General features: G+C 35.6%; 1 protein-coding gene across 7 annotated transcripts in view; it reads left to right on the top strand.

Moving 5' to 3' along the window:
- Window positions 1–16,137, top strand: part of TM2D1 (TM2 domain containing 1) — a 140,135-nt gene that overhangs the window by 9,093 nt on the left and 114,905 nt on the right. For all 7 annotated transcript variants that reach the window (XR_009520902.2, XM_060022918.1, XM_060022878.1 and 4 more), the window contains exons 3-4: window positions 3,008–3,116; window positions 13,117–13,208. Coding sequence is in view for 6 of the 7 variants with exons in the window: in XM_060022918.1 (XP_059878901.1) it covers window positions 3,008–3,116; window positions 13,117–13,208 (201 nt within the window). In the remaining variant the exon portion in view is untranslated. The remainder of the gene's footprint in view (window positions 1–3,007; window positions 3,117–13,116; window positions 13,209–16,137) is intronic.

Here is a 16,137-nt window from a genome sequence, read left to right as displayed (position 1 = left end):
TAACTTGGTTAAATTTGCAAAGACTATTTCTAAGCAAGGTAACATTCTGAGGTACTGAGGGTTAGGACTTCAACATATCTTTTTGGGAGGGTACAATTCAGCCCACAATGTGTCTTTAAAATAATCAATTTCCAGATCCTCAGTTTTTATATGTGTATTTTTTCCTACAGTTGATGTAAAATTTCTGAATTTTAAAGAAGAGCCCTTTCATATTCTTGGTTGGATCATAGTGGCTATCAAATTGCTGTGGTATTTAGATTCCATTTTAAAGAATGCTATAATATTTCAATACTAAGGGCAGTATTTACAGTATGCTGGAAATAATATTTTTCCCAACAATTTAAACCCATGGTGAAAAATTTTAGAAGTCAAGTTAAAAATGTGTGAGGGAGTATATGGTTTTAAAAGTTATTTTAGGGAGCGTGTGAGCCACATTTTTTGAAGACCACTGATCTACAGCAGTTTTTCAACCTTAGTACTATTAATGTTTGGGACTAGATAATTCTTTATTGTGAGAAGGCTGTCTTGTGCATTGTAGGATGTTTAGGAGCATCCCTGGCCTCTACCCACTAGATGCCAGTAGCAGCTTCCCAGTAGTGACAACCAAAAATGTTTCCAGACGTTGCCAAGTATCCCCTGGAAAGCAAAATTACTTTCCATCATTCCCTCATCATAGAAATAGAGCATACTGATCTCCTTTCAATTGATAACATAGAATATATATTAGCATTTCAGACGTATGTTAATCTCGGCTTTGAGTTGTCTACTCTATAGCTCCAGTCAAAAGCATGACCTAAGATGGCAGATTGAGAGATATAACTTAAGGGACATGGTAATAATTCATTCCCAAAAGTCAGTAAGTTTTATCCCTATATCAAGGCAGATGGCAAAACAACTACATATAAATCATGTGTTAACTTTTTCTCCATCTCTGTAGATCTTAACATTATAAGCTCTTGCTTATATCTGGAGTCAGTGTGAGAAATGGCTATGTGGAAAACTTTTCTCTATTGTTCTAGTAAAGTTCTAGTTGAGGACCTTCTCTATTACATTCTCTTACCCTTGTGTCATGAACCAAACCAAATTCCCACAGTGGTTTAGAGGTGAATTGGTATGCTTTCTTTCAGTTATATCACAGTAGCTCTGTAAAACTTTTTGCCTTAACTACCAGGAACCTCTGAGCTACATTGGTGGTCGGTTATACTGTCTTCCCTTAGTTGTTTCCCAGTATAATTATTTCTTCACTCTCCCTCTTCCCTTAATCTTATTACTTTTTTTCTTGTTTAAATGGTTCTCAGTTGTATTGAACCTATCTATGCCTTTTAGCATAAGCACCTCCTTGTGTTGGAAATGTAAATACATTAAATAAATAAAGTTTATGGGACGGTATAGTTTGAACTATCAGTAACACACAGAAGGGTGCAAAGTCATTATAGAGTTTTTTTCCTGGCCTCATTCTCTCAGTGTACTACTCTGGCATAAAAAAGGACAGTGATTTGTTGAAAATCTTAAGATAATTATAGACAGAAAATAAATACCATTTTTCTCTCATAATAAAACTCTGGAGTCTGTGGGGGTTTTTTTGTTTGTTTGTTTTAGACTATTAGACCAAGTTCTGTTTTCATTTTCTCAAAAAAACCCCCACTGTAATTATTGTTGCTAAACATAGAGATAAACATTTACTGAAACTAGCCTAAAAACATTAGTACCTTTTAGTCAGAAACAATGACGGAGGAAAAGGCACTAACATTTATTGAATGCCTACTAAATGCTGGCCTTACACTAGGTATTTTGTATCATTTAATCCCCACAATAGTCTTATTATGATCTTAGTGCTATTTTTATCTACAAGGAATCCAAGGTTCTGAAACAGCCAATGCACAGATAGGTCATTCTCATTCCAAAGTTCTAGCTCTTTCTTTTTTAAATAAATTTGTTTATTTTTGTCTGCGTCGGGTCTTTGTTGCTGCGCGTGGGCTTTCTCAGTTGCGGTGAGCGGGGGCTACTCTTCGTTGCAATACATGGGCTTCTCATTGCGGTGGCTTCTCTTGTTGCGGGGCATGGACTCTCAGCACACGGGCTACGGTAGTTGTGGCACGCGGGCTCTAGAGCACAGGCTCAGTAGTTGTGGCGCGTGGGCTTAGTTGCTCTGCGGCATGTGGGATCTTCCCGGACCAGGGATTGAACCCGTGTCCCCTGCATTGGCAGGAGGATTCTTAACCACTGCGCCACCAGGGAAGTCCCCAGAGTTCTAGCTCTTTACATGATGTGCCATAAAGACCAGGACAGTGCCTGCCTAGCACATAGTAAGCTCTATAAGTGTTACTGCCTCGTATTATCATGTCATTTGGGGTATGAATAAAGATCAAAATTACTAAATGCTGAGATAATACACTACATCAAATCCTAGAGGGAATAGAGAAACAAAAAACAAATTCTATACATTTAGAATAAATGAAAGTAATTTATTTAGAATAAAGAGGAATCGGTTTATTGTAGCCATCATCTATAAGAACTTTATAAACTGAAAATATAAAATCAGATTATGTTAAATTTAATGAATTACCTAATGAGATACCAACAAAAATTCGAGAAGTATTCTTTATCCTAGAGATAAAGTAAAGCATAGTAATGTGCAATTCTTCCCTTGTTACCTTTGTCAGAGGCAGGAGATTGAACTTGATGGGTCATGCATCTAACTCAGTGTGGCAATTGTTATGCTTTTGTGTTCAGACTACTCTATCATATTATCTGTATCTTTTTTTGTTTTTATTTTTTTATCTGTATCTTATCTTGTACATGAGTGTGTGTGTGTGTATATATATATATATATGTATATAAAATGTAGCTTTTCCTATCCAAATTAAAGTATATCATGTTATATTGGGAGGTGGTTTGTTTTAACATTATATTTTCTTGTGTGTATTGCTAGCCTTAGGAAAAAACATAATTACATACTTTTCCACAAGAAAAAAAATAATGGATTTTTGCTTTTTTCTGCCTTTAGTTCCATGTTTTCCAGCACCTAACATAACTTGTAAGGATTCTGGTGGCAATGAAACACATTTTACTGGAAACGAAATTGGTTTTCTCAAGCCCATATCTTGCCGAAATGTGTAAGTACCTACCTTACTGAAGCTAAATTTTCAGATTACTTGCCTATGTTGTATCTTGACTGAATGGAGTGAAGAGGAAAAGAGTTAATTTGTAAGGAGAATCCTGCACTAATATAATTTATACCTTTTTGCTTTTGTCAGAAAATCTCTATTTTAAGTGTGCATATCGTTTTATATATATATACACATATATATATATATATATATATATATGTATATGCAGTTTACCAACCAAGTAAAGCTCAGTAGTTCACTATGTGGGATAAATAGAATGAATGGCTTCATGCCTTGTCAGTTCAGCCAGTTTTTGCTACCAAATGGCTTATGAAAAAATTCTGTTTAAAAAATTTGGGGGCTTTCTTGAGTGCAAATAAGGGATTGTGTACCTATAGTATTAAAAAAATGCTAATTAGTAACCATTTGCATTTTGAAACTTGGTTTCATTATTTGTAATAGGTTTGGATGATAAATGGTAATGTTAAACAGAATTCAAAAGTTAGTTTGGTATATTAAGACAAATGGTTTTATTTTGTTGGGAGTATTGTTTGTTTAAAGGACTTTTAAGTTTGCTATTTATTTTTGCTCCAGTAAAGCTAACAGTTTATTCTTACGTTAATGCTTTGTCCTGAAAACATGATTTAATTTTACCCATTTTTGTTAATTGTTGGCATTCTATTTTTATCTTTTACTGTACGTTGTTGCATTTTATATGATGGCACCTATTTTGCAGTTATATCAAAAAACAACCACTGTTTGTTTCTGCAAGTTCTATTAGAATTCTTAGAAATTACTATTAGAGTCTTTTTTTTTTTTTTTGACCCTACTTCACTGAGTTAATGAGGGGCTTTAGATTCTATCTTGCTGTGTAATCCAATCACTTTAAGCTTCTTGGGTTCCAAGATTGCTCATAAGTAAAGTAAAAATTGTTAAAGGGAATTATTTCCAAAGTACTTAGATATGGTTTAGTCAGTTTTTAGATTTATAGATTGATGTTTCCAAATGACAAATAATTTGTTAAGTGTTGGTCCAAGGTTATAATACAACAACTAAGAAAATCATCCATTAAGAACAGCTAACCATTCAGGTTGGACGTTGCAGGTTCATATTACCTATAATGGTCACACCACAATGATCTGCCACTTAATTTCCAAATCAACTCTGCTTTTCCTTTTACTGTCTCTGAGTAGTTAGGCTCAATGCAACTGAGCTGTACTAATCATGCTCACAAGACATTGATTTCAATTGTGATAGGAAATATAACTATCAAGGAAACTAGATACTCCACGTCTACTGGCCAACTTATTCCCCTCCTGTAGTAAAGTCTACAATTCCAAAATAGAATTTGCTTGATGAGCACTGAATCAGAACAAGGGGAGTTAGATTGATGGATAATTTTAATAAGTCACAAAAGTAACATAACCTGATATATCACTTTCCTTTATCAGGATATTCAGTACATGCCTACCAAACAGCCAGCTGCTAGTTAGCTACTGAGTAAAGACTCACTGACAAATTCTTAATTCATTGAGTGTCGCTTTTCCAGTTTACATATTTTCCTTCTCCTGTAGGCATATCCTTTTATAATATTGATACTTGACTAGAACTCCATCTCAATATTGCAGATATAGCCATTCTATAATGTATTCTTCAGCAACTGAAGTCTAAACTATGTCTGATTTGTTACTGAGTCACACACCTATTTATACTGGCCATCTGCATTAGTTGGAGCAGCCTGTTGTAACAAATGTCTTAAGAATTTCAGTGACTTAACACAGTAAAAGTTATTTCTCACTCACATCATAGTCCAGTTTGTGTTGCCTTGGGGGTCTGGATGGGGTGAAGGGAGTGGTAGTTGCTCCATGCAGTCATGCGGGCTCTTGTGCTTTCATCTTGTAGCTTTGCTTCCTCTTGTCCTTAGAGTCCTTTCCATTCAGCCAGCAGATGAAAAGTGGAGAAAAAACCCCTGCAGGAATGTTTTATTGGCCAGACATAAAATGATGGCATACATCACTTCTGTCCTCATTCCGTTGGCCAAAACTAAGTGATGGCTGCACTTAACTGCAAAGTTAGCTACAGTAAACAAAGGCATATCTCAGAGATATCGTGAGTTTGGTTGCAGACCAGTGCAATAAAGCAAGTCACATGAATCATTTGGTTCCCCTGTGTACATAAAAGTTATGTTTATACTATATGTAGTCTATTAAGTGTGCGATAGCATTGTGTCTAAGAAAACCATACCTTAATTTTAAAATAATGCTGTTGGAAAAATGGTGCCGATAGACTTGCTTGATGCAGGGTTGCCACAAACCTTCAACTTGTAAAAAACACAGTTTATCTGTAAAGCACAATAATGCAAAGCACACCAAACAAGGTCTGCCTGTTGTTTCGTTGTATGTACATGAGAAAAAGAGAAATGATTTGGTAAACAATTAGACAGATCTCTTCTACACCACCAGTTTTTAGGTTATCCTTTAGGATGATTTATTTATGTAGGTAACTGCTTTTCTGATTTCATTCCCCTTACCAGCCAAGATTTTTGAGAGGCTTGTTTCTATAATATTTATCTTTTATGAATTTTTCAGTCTAATGCAGTATGGCTTTTGGCCATACTGAAATTCGCTAGCCATCTTTGTTGCTATATCAAATGGATATTTATAGTCCATATCTTAATCCTTCTACAGCATTTGGCATTCCCTTTTCTTAAAATACTTTCTTTCCTTAACTTCCAGTATAAAACACACTTCTATTTCTTTTGATTCCTATTCCTTTCCTTCTTCCTTAAATCTTGATATTCCCAAGATTATGTCCTTGGTCCTTTTCTCTGCTTCATTCATCCACCCCTTTGGTTTCTCTCACCATCTTTATATAAAGGTCCTTTCCTTCAAATCATTTCCTTCTTTGTATTAGTGAATGCAGCTGTTCTACCCAGTTTCTTAAGCAGAAACTTTTGGAGTCATTCTCCTATTCTCTCATTCCCCACATTTCTTCTGGCTGCTTCTGCCTTCTTAGTATTTCCTAATTTTGTTTCCTTTTCTCTCCCACTGCTACTATCCAGTAGGTTATAGCTTGAGTTTCTACAAAGTCTCCCAATTTATTTCTCTACTTCTAGTCTGGTGACCCATTGCAATGTAGAAGGGGCACTACTGCCCTCAGTGTAAAATCTGACGTTCTTATAATATTAGATGCATAGACAGAATCTCTGGGTTGTTTACCATCTTCCCTAACTCCCTGAAAATGTCCTGATTGTGAGTCAATGCAAAAAACAGGATCGTAAGCAGGAGACTGAAATAATCAGATTTGACTTTAAAATGATAACTCCAGCTACCTTTTTATTTCTTTACTCCTCTTTGCAGCAACTCCTTGAAAGAGTTATCTAATACTTCTTTTCTTTAATTTTGTCCAACCTTTTTTTTTAATTGAGTTAACATAGGTTTGTAACATATAGTTTCATGTGTACATTATAATTCAACTTCTGTATACACTGCAGGGTGCTTCTCACCACATCTAGTTTCCATCCATCATCATACAGTTGATCCCTTTTACCCATTTCGCCTACCTCCCACCCCCTTCACCTCTGTGTCTACCAGTCTGTTCTCAGTTTCCATGTGTTTGTTTTTGTTATTTTTTGTTGTTCATTTACTTTTTTTTTATATTCCACATATGAGTGAAATCATATGGTATTTGTCATATTTGTCTTTCTCCATCTGACTTATTTCACTTAGCACATGGCACTTAGCACATAGACCTCAAGATCTATGCATGTTGTCACAAGTAGTAAGATTTTTGTCTTTTTTTTTTTAATGGCTGACTAGTATTCTTGTATATATATACACACCATATCTTCTTTATCCACTCATTCATTGGTGGGCACTTAGGTTGTTTCCATATCTTGGCTATTGTTAATAATGCTGCAGTGAACATTGGGATGCATATATCTTTTTGAATTAGTGTTTTCTTATTCTTTGGATAAATACCCAGAAGTGGAATAGCTGGATCATATGGTAGTTTTCTCCATACTGTTTTTCTTTTCTTTTCTTTTTTTAAAATAAATAAATTTATTTATTTATTTATTTTTGGCTGTGTTGGGTGTTCATTGCTGCACGGGCTTTTTCTAGTTGTGGCGAGCAGGGGCTACTCTTCGTTGCGGTGCATGGGCTTCTCATTGCGGTGGCTTCTCTTGTTGTGAAGCACAGGCTCTAAGTGCATGGGCTTCAGTAGTCGTGGCACGCGGGCTCAGTAGTTGTGGCTCACGGGCTCAGTAGTTGTGGCTCGCAGGCTCTAGAGTGCAGGCTCAGTAGTTGTGGCACACGGGCTTAGTTGCTCCGCAGCATGTGGGATCTTCCCAGACCAGGGCTCGAACCTGTGTCCCCTGCATTGGCAGGCAGATTCTTAACCACTGCACCACCAGGGAAGTCCATCCATACTGTTTTTCATAGTGGCTGCTCTAATTTACATTTCCACCAACAATATATGAGGGTTCCCTTTTCTCCACATCCTCTCCAACATCTTGTCTTTTCTTGTTTTTATGATAATAGCCATTCTAATGTGTGAGGTGATATCTCATTGTGGTGTTAATTTACATCTCTCTGATGATTGAACATCTTTTCAAGTGCCTGTTGGCCATGTCTTAAATGTAAAAATGTCTGTTTAGATCCTCTGTCCATTTTTTAATCAGGTTGTTTGTTTTGTTTTTATTGAGTTGTATGATAGGAATTGCACTGAATCTGTAAATTGCTTTACGTAATGTGTATTTTAACAATGTTACTTCCAATCCATGAGCATGGGATATTTTTACATTTCTTTGTGTTTTCTTCAATTTATTTCAACAATGTCTTACAGTTTTTAGTATACAGGTCTTTCATCTCCTTGGTTAAACTTATTCCTAGGTATTTTATTATTTTTGTTGCAATTATAAATAGGATTGTTTTCTTAATTTCTTTTTCTGCTAGTTTGTTGGTGTATAGAAACACAACAGATTTTTGTATATTGATTTTTTTACCCTGCTGTTTTACTGTATTTGCTTATTATTTCTAATAGTTTTTGGTGGAGTCTTTAGGGTTTTCTATATATAAAATTATGTCATCCACAAATAGTGACAGTTTTACTTCTTTCTTGCCTTTTATTTCTTTTTCTTGCCTAATTGCTCTGTCTAGGACTTCCAATATTATGTTGAATAAGAGTGATGAGAATGGGCATCCTTGTCTTGTTCCTGATCTTAAAGGGATAGCTTTCAATTTGTCACTGTTGAATATGATGATAGCTGTGGGTTTGTTACATATGGCCTTTACTATGTAGAGGTACATTCCTTCTGTACTCATTTTATTGAAAGTTTTTATCATAAATGGATTTTGAATCTTGTCAAATGTTTTTCTGAGTCTTTTGAGGTGATCATATGGTTTTTATTCATTTTGTTAATATGGTGTGTCACATTGATTGATTTGTGGATGAATCATCCTTGCATCCCTGCAATAACTCCCATTTGATTATGGCATATAATCCTTTTAATGTATTGTTGTATTTGGTTTACTAATATTTTGTTAGGGATGTTTGCATCTATGTTCATCAGAGATATTGGGTTGTAATTTTCTCCTCTTGTGGTGTCCTTGTCTGGTTTTGGTAATGCTGGTTTTGCAAAATAAGTTAGGAAGCATCCCCTCCTCTTCAGTTTTTTGAAAGAGGTTGAGAAAGATAGGTATTAAGTCTTTGAATGTTTGGTAGAATTCACCAGTGAAGCCATCTGGTCCTGGACTTTTGTTTTGGGGGAGGTTTTTGGTTAATGTTTCATCTCTTTACTAGTGATAGGTCTATTCAGATTTTCTATTTCTTACTGATTCAGTCTTGGAAAGTGGTATGATTCTAAGAATTTATCCATTTCTTCTAAGTTGTCCAATTTACTGGCATACAGCCATTCATAGTAGTCACTTATAATCCTTCATGTTTCTTTGGTATCCATTGTAACTTCTCCTCTTTCATTTCTGATTTTATTTATCTGAGTTGTCTTTTTTTTTGTTGTGAGTCTAGCTGAAGGTTTGTCAACTTTATCTTTTCAGAGAACCAGCTCTTAGTTTCATTGATCTTTTCTATTTTCTTTTTAGTCTCTATTTCATTTATTTCCACTCTGATTTTTATGTTTTCCTTCCTTCTGCTGACTTTGGGCTTTGTTTTTTCTCCTTTTTCTAGTTACTTTAGGTGTATGGTTACATTATTTGTGGTGTTTCTTGAGGTAGACCTGTATTTCTATAAACTGTCCTCTTAGTACTGATTTTGCAGTGTGTTTCCCTTAGATTTTCAGTATGTCATATTTTCATTTTCATTTCTCTTCAGGTACTTCTAAAATTTCTCCTTTAATTTTTTTCATTGATGCATTAGTTATTCAGTAGCATGTTGTTTAGTTTCCACATGTTTGTGATTTCTCCAGCTTTCTTCTTATAATTGATTTCTAGTTTCATACCATTGTGGTCAGAAAAGATGCTTGATATGATTTCAGTTTTCTTAAACTTATTGAGACTTGTTTTGTGTCCCAGCGTATGGTTTATCCTTGAGAACATTCTGTGTGCACTTAAGTATGTGTATTCTGCAGATTTTGAATGGAATATTCTGTATACATACATCTGTTATTAAGTCTCTTTGGTCTAGTGTTTCATTTAAGACCGACTTTTCCTTCTTCTCTTTCTGTCTAGATGATCTGTCTGTTGATGTACAGGGGGTGTTAAAGTTCTTATTCTGTTGCTGTCAGTTTCTCCCTTTAGGTCTGTTAATAACGCTTTATATATATTTTGGTGCTATTTTGTTAGGTGCATATATGTTAATAAATGTTACATCTTTTTGATGGGTTGTACCCTTTATCATTAGTATATAATGTCCATCCTTGCCTCTTATTAACTTTTTTGGTTTGAAGTCTGTTTTGTCTGATATGAGTATGGCTACACCTGCTTTCTTTTGGCTGCCATTTGCTTAGAGTATCATTTTACAGCCCTTTACTTTGCACTTATATTTATCTTTAGAACTGAGATGTGTCTCCTGGAGGCAGCATATAGTTGGGTCTTATTTTTTAATCCATCCAGCCACTCTGTGTCTTTTGATTGGTGAATTCAATCCATTTACATTTATTGTGTTGTTGTTTTTTTTTTGACCACACCCTGCAGCATGTGTGATCTTAGTTCCCCAACCTGGGATCAAACCCATGCCCCCTGAAGTGGAAACGTGGAGTCTTAACCACTGGACCACCAGGAAAGTCCCCATTTAGTGTGATTATTGATATATGAGGACTTGGTATTGACATTTTATCTTTGCTCTTCTGGTTGTTCTATAGTTCCATTGTTTCTTTTTCCTTGCATTTCTGACTGCTGTTTTAGTTTGGTGGTTTTCTATGATGTTTTTCTTAGTTTTCTCTTTTTTTATGTTTTTTGTCTCTGCACTGGATTTTTGTTTTGTTATCATGAGGTTTGTATAAATGTTTTAAATTTAAAATAGTCCTTTTTCTGCTGGTAGTATCTTATCCTAATATGCCTCTACAGGTTTCATCCTTTTCCTCTTCTCCTTTTATGTTTTTGTTGTCACAAGTATGTCTCAACACAAAATGCTGTGAGTTTGTTACCAAATTGACATAGCTGTAGTTATTTTTAGTGCTTTTTTTCCCACCCTTTAACCTTTGCTGTAATTAAGTGTTTAACAACCTATTCTGATATACAGTTGCAATTTTCTGATTCTATTTATTACCTTACTCAATGTTTTCTGTACTTTTGCCTTTTCATTTCAGGTAGAAGAGCTGCTTTCAACATTTCTTGTTAGGCAGGTGTAGTGGTGATAAACTCCTCAACTTTTGTTTGTCTGGGAATGCCTTTATTTCTCCTTTCTGTCTGAATAATACCTTTGCTGTATAGAGTATTCTTGGTTGACAATTTTAATCTTTCAATATTCTGACTTTGTCATTCAACTCTCTTCTGGCCTGTAGAGTTTCTGCTGAGAAATCTGCTGATAGCCTCATGTGGGTACCTTTGTAGGTTATTGTCTTCTTCTTTTTCTTTTTTTCCTGGCTGCGTGTAAAATTCTTTCTTTGTCATTGACTTTTGACAATTTTAATATAATGTGTCTTGGAGAAGGTCTTCCTGTTTTGAGATAAGTAGGTGTTCTATTAGCTTCATGGGCTTCTATATCTAGTTCCATTCCCAGATTTCGGAAGTTCTCAGCTATTATTTCCTTAAATAGGCTCTCTGTTCCCTTCTCCCTCTCTTTTCTTTCTGGGATACGCATTGTCCTTATGTTGCCTTTCTAATGGAGTTGGATAGTTCTTGTAGAGTTTCTTCAGTTAAAACAAAAATCTTAGCTCTCTCCTCTTTTACCTGAATCGTTTCTCAATTTCTATCTTTGAGTTCGCTAATTCTCTCTTCCATGTGTTCTACTCTATTTCCAATGCTTTCTAATGCTGTTCTTCATGTTGTTTATTGAGTTCTTCAGCTCCATAACTTCTGTTTGGTTCTTTTTTAGAGTTTCAATCTCTTTGTTAAAGTATTCCTTCTGTTCATTAATTTTATTCCTTAGTTCACTGAACCGTCTTTTCTGTTTTCTTATATATAGCTTGTTGAGTTTCTTTCTGATACCTGTTTTGAATTCTCTGTCAGTTAGACCACAGTCTTCTGTGACTTTAGTTTCTGGAGAACTGTCATTTTCTTTTTCTGATAACTGTGTTACTGTGCTTTTTCATAGTGCTTGGTGAGTTGTTCCTTTGCTGGCGCGTTTGAAGTAGTGAATACCTTTCTTATTTAGGTAAACCTTTATTTACTTTGATTCTAACAGTTCAACAGGTTGGTAATTAGAGTCCTTTCTTTTGTTTTTCAGTAGGTGGCGCTATAGCATAAGTTATAGCTCAGTTTATCTTACCTGAGTGCTTCTGGCTATATTTGAGAATTGGCACTTTCCACCCTCCATCACCTTTGCCAGAGACGTCGTCAGTGCCCTCATCATCACTGCTTGTTCCTCTGGGGTTACTGGTGCCTTGAGATGGCGGGTGCCTCTGCCATATGTGGGGTTGCCTGGGTTGTGGGCACTGCTGTAGTGGTGAGGGAAGGGGGAATGGGGAGAAGGAGCCAGGTTTGGGTGTGCTGTGGGGGAGAGCAGAGTCACAGGTACCACTATGGCCCTTCCAGTCTTTCTTAAGCCTGTTCTGTTCTGTCTTTTGCCCTCATCGTTACCAGAATTGCTCTTGCTGAGGTCACTAAAGATCTCCTCTTGGTTAAATTTAGTAGTAAATTCTCAGGCATTCTTACGTCATTCATCAGTCACATTTGGCACAGTTGATCACTCTGTTCTTAATACACTGTCTTCACTTGACTTTCCAAGATACCACACTCTTTTGGTTTTACTTCTTCCTCACTGTTAGCTCCTTCATGGTTTCTTCTCTGCTTGATATGGAAAGGTTTGTTGTACATTATTGTGACAATAGCTCACAAATGCTCCCCTACAGTCTATCTTCAGCACAGCAGCTAGAGTGATTATTTTAAAATCTAAATCAGATCACACTCCACACCTCTACTTACCTCTGCAGTAGCTTCACATATCTCTCAGAGTAAAAGACAGAGTTTTTACTTAATGATGATATTCAAGGCCTTGCGTGATTTGCCTTCTTTGCCCCCTATTATCTCTGACCTTGTCTCCTACTATTCTTCCCCTCTCTTACTCCACTCCTGCTGCACTGTCAGGTATGCTGCCTTTGCAACAGCGATATTTTTGGCTGGAACACTCTTCCCTCAGAGGTATGGCATGGTTAAGTCACTTACTCTAGATTATAAGCTCTTTAGGCATCAGGGATCTTTGTCTCTTGTTCATTAATATATTCCAATAGCCTAAGATAGTGCCTGGCACTCAGTAGCCACCCAAAAAGCATTAATTGAGTGGATGAATGAACCAGTTAACAACTAATAATAATTAACAGTTTTATTTTCTAAAATGTTTACATGTTGGAAATATATGAATGTGACATTCATGTTCCAATTCTGTGCAGAAATGGCTATTCATACAAGGTGGCGGTTGCACTGTCTCTTTTTCTTGGATGGTTGGGAGCAGATCGATTTTACCTTGGATACCCTGCCTTGGGTGAGTATGTTTCATTTAAAAAAAATTCTTGTGAAACTTGTAGGTTAATGTACCTACTCTTATAGATTAAATCTCTGCATACTATTAATAGTTACAAGTTCCATGTAGCTGGAGTTGAAAGGTCAGTGTTCTTCTGTGAGTATAGAGCTAGCAATTAGCTCTGTAGTTAACTTGGATAAGAAATTGACTTTTCTTGTGTTTTCATCTTTATGAAAACACACACTCAAGATAGTGTAGTCACTAATTAGAACAGTAGACTTGAGCTGTCATTACTAGTGCTGGGCCCACAGTGGATGTTCAATAAATGTTTTATGAATAAATGCATATCTTTTCCTATCCCTCCAAAAAATGTTTGCCTTCTACCTGAACCTCTATAAGTGTTGATTTTGGAATAGAAACTACTTCTTTCAGGAGAAGTTGGTGTTGGAACTACAGCAGCCAGCATGAGCTAGTGTGGAGCCTGGTTATTACCCTTAGCATCCCTCCCCATACCTTCCTCCTAGCTATAATCTTTACATTTACCATAGTTGCTAATGCTTATGAAAACTACTTACATTTGATGATAGCTTTTGTTTAAATAATACTTTCACATGCCTGCCCTTATTTATGCCTGAAAACTCTCTGAGTTTATTATCCAGTTTAAATCTTCTTTAACAGGTAGGGAAATTGTCACCAGAGAGGTTAAGGGATTTACTGACTCTGGAGGCCTTGCTTTGTACTGTAACATATTTGTTGTTATCATCACTGTTTTATGGATAGCGAAATTGTCATGAGATTAAGAGATTTACCCAAGGACACTCAGCTAGTGACCTGACTTTGAACCCAAATATTCTGGCTCAAGAGATCATGCTTTATTTACTGTAGTACTTTGCTTCTGTATTAGCCCTTCACTGAGCAAATTTAAAGTTTCTGAATGCTCTGCTTTCTAGCTAGCAAAGCTAATCTTATTCTTTCCATGTTGCTACCCACCAGAGATCAAAGAGGAATTTTCACTGTGGGGTTGGTGGGAATTATATTTCTGTTAACCTTAACTGGAACTCAGTGTTATAAGGTCATAAATAGAAGTCATAGTTTAAAATACTATATACCTGAAATTTTTTCAGTTAACGAACATTTATTCAAAGTTTACTTGCTGTTAAGTAAGTAATGAAGTTCTCTGGAAATAACGATGGAGATCACAGTTCATACTGGTTAGAAGAAAATAAGTAATAAATGGTAGGCCAATTTGTGCTACAGCACTGTTACAGAAGTGTAGTAAAGTGCTATGAGAGCAGAGGAAAAAAGACTGATTTAGTCAGCCTTAGGATGTGAGGGAAAACTTGTTGGATGAGGGGACATTTGCACTAGGTTTTTAAGGATGAACAGATTAGAGATTTAGGGCATTACAGGGAACAGCATGTGCAAAAGCCTAGGGTGTGAAAGAGCATATGTGCAGTGTTGAGAAAATGGTGGATAATTTAGCCTATGATGTAGGAAGAAACGTGGCAGAACATGAAAAGTGATTGCAGAGGTAGCCTGTGGTCAGATTATAAAAAGCTTTGAGAAAGAATTCCCTGGTAGTCTAGTGGTTAGGATTCAGCGATTTCATTGTTGTGGGCCCGGGTTCAATCCCTGGTCGGGGAACTAAGATCCCACAAGCCGTGCAGTGTGGCCAAAAAAAAAAAAGGCTTTGAGTGTCTTGTTCTGGAGTTTGGACTTTACCCTTTAAACATCAGAAGGCATAAAAGTTTTTAATCAGAGGAGTGTCATGGTCAGGTTTATATTTCAGGAAGATGATACTGGAGAAATTGTGGGAAATGGCTTAGAACGGAGAAAGAGTGGTGGCAGAGGAAGCTAAAAAGAGATGGATGCAGTAGTCCTGGCCTGAGGGAAAGAGAAATACTATTTCTTTGAACAGTTTATTCTATGATGATTTTGAATAGTAAATATATTTTAAATATTTGGTTTAATGAGTGACTTTTTAGCTTCCTGTGATGTGTGTCAAATGAGCAGTCATGTCATATGGTCTAAGTTAATTTTTTTGACTTATTGTAGCACATAATAACATGTTGGTTTGTATATTATGATTTTCTTTTCCTACAAAATAAAACTCTAGGTTATAAAGCTCTGTATAGTGACTCTGGTTCGTGAATGTTAGTTCCCTGCCAGGAGCTCCCTTTCTCCAACCACTGCTACTCCAATCTATTAATTAATTTCAGTCAAAGAGAACCTTTCAGTTTGAGGCTGAGATTCTCTAAATTTGCAAATGTAATTTTTACATTTGTCTTTATTTCTTAGTGTAAAAATCTTTAAGTAACTTTATTATTACAACAACCTTTGGATGTTCATTAATTCAACAAGTTTTTTGACTGTTGGCTTAAGATACAACTTTCTCAAGATTGTTAAGTCTGTCACTTCTCATTCATCTGCTTCTGAATTTTCTTCCATTCTCTTTATTCTGCTGGGTTTATGGCTTTAAAAATCCCTTTACTATCCTTTAATGGGGTCCTGGAGTGAGAGGAGTTAAGAGGACATGTCAAATACATTATTTTTAACTGAAAGTTCTTATATCTCTTCAAGCATTCAAATATTTTTATCCCTATCTTACTGACATTTAAGCTATATAAATGTGAAGGATTTTGATGTTTTATCAATTTAATCTAATCTAATATTTAAAATTACCGTGTTTGTAAACTTAAAACATTTAAATGTTTTTAATTAAGTTTTAATTTTTACTAAGAATCCAAGGTTAAAGAATTTTGGTATTCAATTAAAATGATTACTGCCATTTAAAAAAATTCTTAAATGGAGAATGCAATGTTGACTGGTATGAAAATAGTTACAGGTAGAGCCTAAAGCTATTTTTCTTATAATCTTATTTAATCTTTCTTCATGGTAATGAAAAGCAGTGATAGTATATTTATAGATAACTTTTTTTTTTAACATCTTT

This window comes from Delphinus delphis, chromosome 1, assembly GCF_949987515.2.
Source record: "Delphinus delphis chromosome 1, mDelDel1.2, whole genome shotgun sequence".
In the NCBI taxonomy this organism is placed as follows: domain Eukaryota; kingdom Metazoa; phylum Chordata; class Mammalia; order Artiodactyla; family Delphinidae; genus Delphinus; species Delphinus delphis.
The sequence above is the reverse complement of the archived record's forward strand: the minus strand, read 5'-3'. Positions and strand labels throughout refer to the sequence as shown.